This window comes from Alnus glutinosa, chromosome 12 (assembly GCF_958979055.1).
Source record: "Alnus glutinosa chromosome 12, dhAlnGlut1.1, whole genome shotgun sequence".
NCBI classification, from domain to species: domain Eukaryota; kingdom Viridiplantae; phylum Streptophyta; class Magnoliopsida; order Fagales; family Betulaceae; genus Alnus; species Alnus glutinosa.
The window spans coordinates 8,903,465-8,911,109 of NC_084897.1; the positions used below are offsets into that span (position 1 = coordinate 8,903,465).

At 36.7% G+C, this 7,645-nt stretch overlaps 1 protein-coding gene across 2 annotated transcripts; it reads left to right on the forward strand.

Moving 5' to 3' along the window:
• Positions 1–586: 586 nt before the first annotated feature.
• LOC133851288 (ETO1-like protein 1) lies at positions 587–6,870 on the forward strand. Of its 2 annotated transcripts, XM_062287625.1 has the most exons (5): positions 594–1,526; positions 1,656–3,368; positions 3,704–3,995; positions 5,509–5,818; positions 6,479–6,870. In XM_062287625.1, exons 1-5 carry the CDS (start codon positions 1,399–1,401, stop codon positions 6,697–6,699), a joined length of 2,664 nt encoding a protein of 887 aa, XP_062143609.1. In that variant the 5' UTR covers positions 594–1,398; the 3' UTR covers positions 6,700–6,870. The 2 variants fall into 2 exon arrangements, with proteins under 2 accessions (XP_062143610.1, XP_062143609.1); XM_062287626.1 differs by lacking the exon at positions 6,479–6,870 and having other exon boundaries at positions 587–1,526; positions 3,704–3,990; positions 5,509–5,675.
• The last annotated feature ends 775 nt before the right edge of the window (positions 6,871–7,645 follow it).

The following is a 7,645-nucleotide window of genomic DNA, read 5'->3' on the forward strand; positions in this document are numbered from 1 at the left end:
AATAAAATAGGTAAATGATTTATAATAGTTAAATTTGATTGTTATGAGTCATTTTTCGTCTCCAACAAAATGAGCAAAATAAATTTTTTCTTTCTAATGTGAATAGTGAATAAGCAGTGTCAATAATGAATCACATTACAAATAGTTTTTTAATATTTTCTCTTTCCCTTTCTTTTTGTTTTTTCTTTCTCTCTTTCTAATTCTTTCACTTTTTTTTTGGCACAAAATAATATTTAAATGCACATAAAGGATAGAATAATTTTTTTAAAAAAATAATATTAAAAAAATAATAACTAAAATAACAAATGGTACTTTTTTAATAACAACTTTAACTATTGGCGCCGAAGATGCTCCTAGTATTAATTTCTACTTGCCATTGTTAAAACGTACATTAAATTCGAAGGACCCCATTTGGTAGGACACTTCTTGCCGTAAACACGACCATCATTTGCAATGCCAACCCAAAAAAAATCATTCCCAAGAACGACGCAGTTTAAACGCTTGAATTCACAAAGCGACGTCGTTGGAATCCTTCAATCCAAAACTAATTTCCTTGTTTTCGAGCTTGTACAACTTCCCACAAAGGGTAACTTGCAAAAAAATTTCTGCTCTCCAACGGAAGGAAAGTGAGAAAAAAAGGAAAAGAAAAGAAACTTTCCCTTTTACCAAACAAAAAAGAAAGAAACAAAGTTAAAGTCATAATTTTTCGTTTGGATTCCTCTCTCTCTGTCTGATCTCCAGTCTCAGCTCCTATTTTCTGATCTGGGTCTGCAAATTCAAACCACAAACTGAAGTGGGTCTCTCTCACTGCTTTGTTTTGTATTGGTAGTTTGGCGTTTTATGGAGAAATTGGGTGGGCTAAAATGTGGGTTTGCTCATTTTTCTGGTAGAGATCTTACGTAACCATTTGTGGGTTTTTTTTTTTTTGGCTTTTATATGCTGAAGAGACTGATGATATTTTATTCTGTTGTAAACTAGAGGCAACAAAGCAGGTTCTGGTTTATCATTTATGTATAGTAGAATCAACATAATTTTGTATGATTGTGATTGCCAAGCAAAAGAACAAAAATCAATTTTTGTTCGTTTGGTGAGTGTCACGAACCCGAAATTATTTTTTTTGGATTCTTGGAGTGTATCAACTACTTGAAAGAAATCCATATAGGTATGTTGACTGTTTGTTTTATTTGAAACTTTGTATTTTCAAATTGTATTTTTAGGTTTTTTTTTTTTTTTGGTTGCTTGGTGGTATTGGAATTTGTCTCAGCTAAGGGCAGTGAATTGTGATTAGGAGCTGTTTTTCCTTTCTTTTTCTTTCTCCAACTTTTACTGTGTTTGAGTTGTGTGGAGAGAGAAACCCATCCGGTTGTTGTGGAGATCTGGGAGTTGTTTCATCTCTCTATGAGGACTTTCTTTCCCTCTGAGTCCTGTAAAGAAACACAGCTCAATGCTCTCAATCCAGAGTCTTGGCTTCAAGTAGAAAGAGGGAAACTTTCCAAACTTTCATCACAGTCCTCTTCTTCATCCATGTAAGTTTTTCTTCTCAAAATTTTCAGTTTCAGTAGCTTATTTTTTATATTTCTATTTTTAATTATTCAGTTAATTAAAATAGTGTTGGGTTTGTGTTTTTGTTTCTTGGGGGGTTTAAATTGTTGTAGAGAATCTCTAATCAAGGTCCCTGAGCCACAGATACTCCCGTACTTTAAACCTGTTGATTACGTTGAAGTTTTAGCTCAAATTCATGAAGAACTCGAGTCCTGTCCTCCACAAGAGAGGTCGAGCCTCTATTTGTTACAATTTCAGGTGTTTAGGGGCCTTGGGGAGGTCAAATTGATGCGGAGAAGCCTCCGTGCAGCTTGGCAGAAGGCTAGCACCGTCCATGACAAACTTGTCTTCGGGGCATGGTTGAAGTATGAGAAGCAAGGGGAAGATCTTATAGCTGATTTGCTTGGCACTTGTGGTAAATGTGCACAAGAGTTTGGGCCTATAGATGTAGGGTCTCAGCTTCCTCTTGATATAAACGTTAATCCCCATGAGTGTGTTTCGATGAATGGAAACCAAGTTTCAACAAATGTCAGTTTTAGAGTTGGAGACGAGAAAATAGTTTGTGACCGGCAGAAAATATCTGGCCTTTCAGCACCTTTTAATGCTATGCTAAATGGGTGTTTCACAGAATCACTTTGTGAGGAAATTGATTTTTCTGAAAACAGTATCTCACCCTCAGGTATGAGGGCAGTGAAGGAGTTTAGCATGACAGGCAGTTTAAGTGAAGCCCCTCTGAAACTCTTACTGGAAATATTAGTTTTTGCGAATAAGTTTTGTTGTGAGAGGCTCAAAGATGCTTGTGATAGGAAACTTGCATCTCTGGTTTCCACTAGAGAAGTTGCGGTAGGACTCATGGAATATGCACTTGAAGAGAACACTCCAATTTTAGCTGCATCTTGTTTGCAAGTTTTTTTACGTGATCTTCCCAATTGTTTGAATGATGATCGGGTGGTGGAAATGTTTATTCATGCTCACAGACAACAGATATCAATAATGGTTGGGCTGGCCTCATTTTCTCTATACTGTTTATTAAGTGAAGTGGCTATGAACCTTGATCCTCGGTCTGACAAAGCAGCTTGTTTCCTGGAACGGTTGATTGAGTTTGCCAAGACAGACCAGCAGAGATTGTTGGCATTTCATCAATTGGGATGTGTGAGGCTCTTGAGGAAAGAGTATGATAAAGCCAAACCTCTTTTTGAGGCAGCTGTGAATGCTGGTCATATTTATTCTGTTGTAGGTTTGGCTAGACTTGGTTACATCAGGGGTCATAAACTTTGGGCTTATGAGAGGCTCAGCTCTGTAATTTCCACTGTTACCCCTCTTGGATGGATGCACGAGGAGAGGTCATTATACTGTGAAGGTGATAAATGTTGGGAGGACCTTGAGAAAGCAACTGAGTTGGACCCAACTCTTACTTACCCCTACATGTATCGCGCCGCTTCCTTAATGAGGAAACAGAATGCTCAAGCTGCGCTCGCAGAGATCAATCGGGTCCTTGGGTTTAAACTTGCATTAGAATGCTTGGAACTTCGGTTTTGTTTCTATTTAGCGCATGAGGATTACCGGTCAGCCCTTCGTGATGTTCAGGCAATTCTCACACTCTCCCCTGATTATAGGATGTTTGAGGGACGAGTGGCAGCATCCCAGCTCCGTACTCTTGTGCGTGAGCATGTAGATAATTGGACAACGGCAGATTGTTGGCTGCAATTGTATGATAGGTGGTCTTCAGTTGATGATATTGGGTCTCTGTCTGTGATTTACCAGATGCTTGAATCTGATGCTGCAAAAGGGGTTCTATACTTCAGGCAGTCTTTGCTTCTCCTGAGGTATGTACTATTTTTAATATATTTGGGCACTGTAATAATTTCATCATGGAGTTTGAAGGACTGGAATTATAATCACCTTTTTTTATCAAGTATATTTAACCCAAATTTTTGCTTGTGTGATTCGGTAACCTTTGATTTAGTCCATGCTCATCCCAAACCTAATGTGAGTATTCTGCACTGGGTTTTCAGATTCAGAGTTTAAATAAAGTCGGAATTATTTTCTGTAAATCCTGAATTTGGCTCCATTTTCCTCTTCCTCTTGTTTGATATTTAGGTTGTTGTACTATTCTTTTCACATTGTGGTCAATAGAAACTTCACACCATTGCTTGATCAGGTTGAACTGTCCTGACGCAGCCATGCGGAGTCTTCAATTAGCTCGCCAACATGGGTCCAGTGAACATGAACGGCTGGTTTATGAGGGATGGATCTTATATGATACTGGCCATTGTGAGGAAGGGCTCCGAAAAGCAGAGGAGTCTATCAAAATCAAGAGATCCTTTGAGGCCTTCTTCCTGAAAGCCTATGCATTGGCTGACTCTAGTCAAGATCCATCTTGTTCTTCAACTGTTGTTTCACTTCTTGAAGATGCCTTGAAGTGTCCCTCAGACAGGCTGCGCAAAGGTCAGGTATGGTTGTCTATCACCTGGCATTTTCATGACTAATTATCTTATTCTGCATTGTTATAGAGTTGACAACAAATGTATGTCTGGCTTATGATTTAGGTTTGATGATGATGTTCTTGTGGGAGAAACAATTGGTGGATAGAATAAAAGAAAAGTACATTTTGCAAAACTGATGTGATAATTAAATAATGTTGCACTCGTTGAGATTACTCAAATCTGCTTAACGTAGGTCAATAGCTGCACTGGTTAAAAGAGGTTATTGGCAAATCAAAAAGAAAAGAGAAAAAAAGAAAAAACACGGTGGTGGGTCAGGTCCAAGGGGCCTCTCTGGACTCTGGAACACATTAAAATTTGGCTGACCAATTTAAAAGCTGCCGTGTTGCCTTGGGCGGATGTTCATTTTCTCTGACTACATATATTGTCTGTATATCCACTTCTGTTTGTTCTCTCATTTGTGGTATTTCTGCCCAGCAAAAAAGAAAATAAATCCAAAGCATAATATTTTGATCATTGAAGCTCTTGTCATGTATCATTTTGTTCATATTTGGTTGACTTTAATGAAAGGCATGGCTTTTTCACCAAATATTTATCAGTTCTGTATAATCCTATCTTTATGCAATGAGACCTGTTTCTGGGCACTAAAAGTCTCCAAAAGTTTGTAGCTTATGAACTAATACCTCCCTGCCGAAACCCCTTAAAAATTCTTGCTCTAGTTCTAAAATCAGTAAAATTTTATCGGTGCAAGAGGTATAATATATAAAATTCATACTGGCTCATGTTTCTAAAATTATCATTTGAAAGTATTAAAAGTTTCTGTGCACCCTCCCACTGTATCCATGAATTTTTGTAAAATTCATTGGGGGGCTGGGTTCTTCAGTGTTTCAAAAGATTTTCTCTATTCACTGGTGACATTAGAGAACACTTCAGAGGGTAATGTTTTCAGTTATTTGATACAATATGGAATTTTATTTCACAAAAAGTGTTCTTACATGATTCATTTTATCAGCGTATCTCAACTCTAACTTATTTGTATCTAGATTGATAGGTGGTAGCTTGGCTTTTCCCCTTTAAGTAAAGTATGTCCTATGATGAATTTCCTTTTTAATTCCCCTCTTTTTTTTTTTTTTTTGGAATACTTTTCATTAATAGAGGATATGAAAATTGGCGAATTTGCCTGCCTATATTCATCTAAAAGAAAAAAAGAATTTGCCTGTCTATCTGTTCATGAATCCTGTATAATCAGCATCCAGTGTTAACTAGGTAATGGTCTAACCAGTATTATAATTGCAAGAAGATTTCAGCCTTCAAAGTGAATTGATGGTTGACCGGATGGTAATGTAAAATGGAAGCAATACTATCGAAAGCCAATCGGTCCAACATGTGTCTTAATGATCGGGATTTGTAGAGTTGTGACCATTCATACTTCATCCCATCTGTTAATGGCATGATGTTACATGCATAGTAAACAATTTGGATTTATACATTTTTATTTGAATCCTAAAATGTCCATTTGCAGGCACTGAACAATCTTGGAAGTGTTTATGTTGACTGTGGGAAGTTAGACTTGGCAGCTGATTGTTACATTAATGCCCTTAATATCCGGCACACCCGAGCCCATCAGGGCCTTGCTCGGGTTCATTTTCTTAGAAATGAAAAGGCTGATGCATACGAGGAAATGACCAAACTTATTGAGAAGGCCCGAAACAATGCATCTGCTTATGAAAAGAGGTCTGAGTACTGTGACCGTGAACTCACAAAGGCGGACCTGGAGATGGTCACCAGATTAGATCCACTCCGGGTGTACCCTTACAGATATCGAGCTGCAGGTTAGATTTTTCCTCCTTAATACCCATACCTGCATGAATTCAATAGTGCCTAAGATTTCTGTAAGTTTTAAAGACTTAAACAATTGAATTAAATGATGACATCGAAGAAATCAACAACATCAATTAAATGATGATTGTTGTTGCTGGTGTATGAATGATTCCAAAGAATTCTCTTCACTCCATACTTTGAATCTATAAGGTTATATGGTTTCCACCTGCGCCCAGGAAAAAAAAAATGGTTTATACTCCCTACGCAAAAAAAATATTTTCTGCACTTCTATTTGCAACATAAATTACATGGAATGTTTGTATCCTGTAGTGCAAGTCTTCCATTGATCTAGTCTTGTTTAAGATTATGGAACAACCATCACTGAGCTGTGAAAGAACAAGAGTTTCTTATTCAAATTGGCTACGTAGTTCATTAAAATAGAAGTGGGTGGTGGCACCACCTTTAGTGTCATGGTGAAGTCTTGTTTTGACCATTTAGACTTTTCAGGTTATGGCTACATATTCTTTGCTTCAAATTTACTGTTTGTTCCCATTCAGACTAGTCAGCCTTTAGGTTTGGAAATTACTGTGTTTTATTATTATTATTGTTGTTGTTTGCAACTTCTTCATTCAGCTGGTATTGAGTTCATATTGTGGTTTTGGTTGGAGCAGTGTTAATGGACAGCCACAAGGAGAAAGAAGCCATTGCTGAATTAACAAAAGCAATCGCATTCAAAGCAGACGTTCACCTTCTACATCTGCGGGCAGCATTCCACGAGCACATTGGCGATGTCTTGGGCGCACTACGCGACTGTCGAGCTGCTCTTTCTGTTGACCCAAACCATCAAGAAATGTTGGAGCTTCGCAGCCGTGTAAACAGCCCTGAACCATGACTTAGAAAAAAAAAGGAAAAAAAAAAAGAAAAAAAAGTCAATTTTATCGCCACCTTGTATACTAGTGAGCTTGTGCATGTAAGATCCATGTCGTATCTTTTTCATCCCCAAATTTTGTAATTTGTATTTTAATATTTTTGGTAATATAATTTAATTTGTAACAATAGAAAATTATGGATTTCCCTTTGAAGTGCTCATTCGTTTTTGTATTTAACCGATATATATAAGAAAGGAAAATATGTGCATAAATTGATTGATATATCGAAATCCAATAAAGAGGAGTGCTATACATACTTTGAAGTGCTATTAAGTGTTCACTTTTTAATGTGTCAATAAAAATTACTATTTAATTAAATAATAATAAATGAAAGTAAGAACTCGAGAGTATATGTAGTATTTTTCATCCATAAATTGGCCCGAGCTAGCTTAGTAATGGGATGCTCTAATGCGTTACAAAATTTTGCTTCGGTAGTGATCCAATCAATAGATAGAAAATAATAAATAATAATAATAATAATAATAATAATAAAAAGTTGCTTTGGCCAATGATCCAATCAAAAGAAAAATTGGAACTATCATATCAGGGCTTCTTGATAGTATTTTTACTAACCCATTTTCGGCAGGGTTGGTGTAACGCTCCCAAATTTAGGTAGTTGAATTTCTTAAGTTCAATTAACTGGTAATTGATCGGAAAAATTACCCTAAAATTGAATCGGAGTAAAAAGGGGCATGCGGAAAAGGAAATCATGATATGAGGTAATTCTAATTTATCATAAGAAAATCATGTATCATCAACTTGAACTCAGAGCTTTCAAATAGACACTACTATAATTAAATTCTATTGCCTAGTCCAGACAATATAAGTCATCCACTTGGTATTTTCATTTAGCGAATTCCTCATTCTATTCTCAAGAAACCTATTAATATGCAAAAACACCAGTGTGTT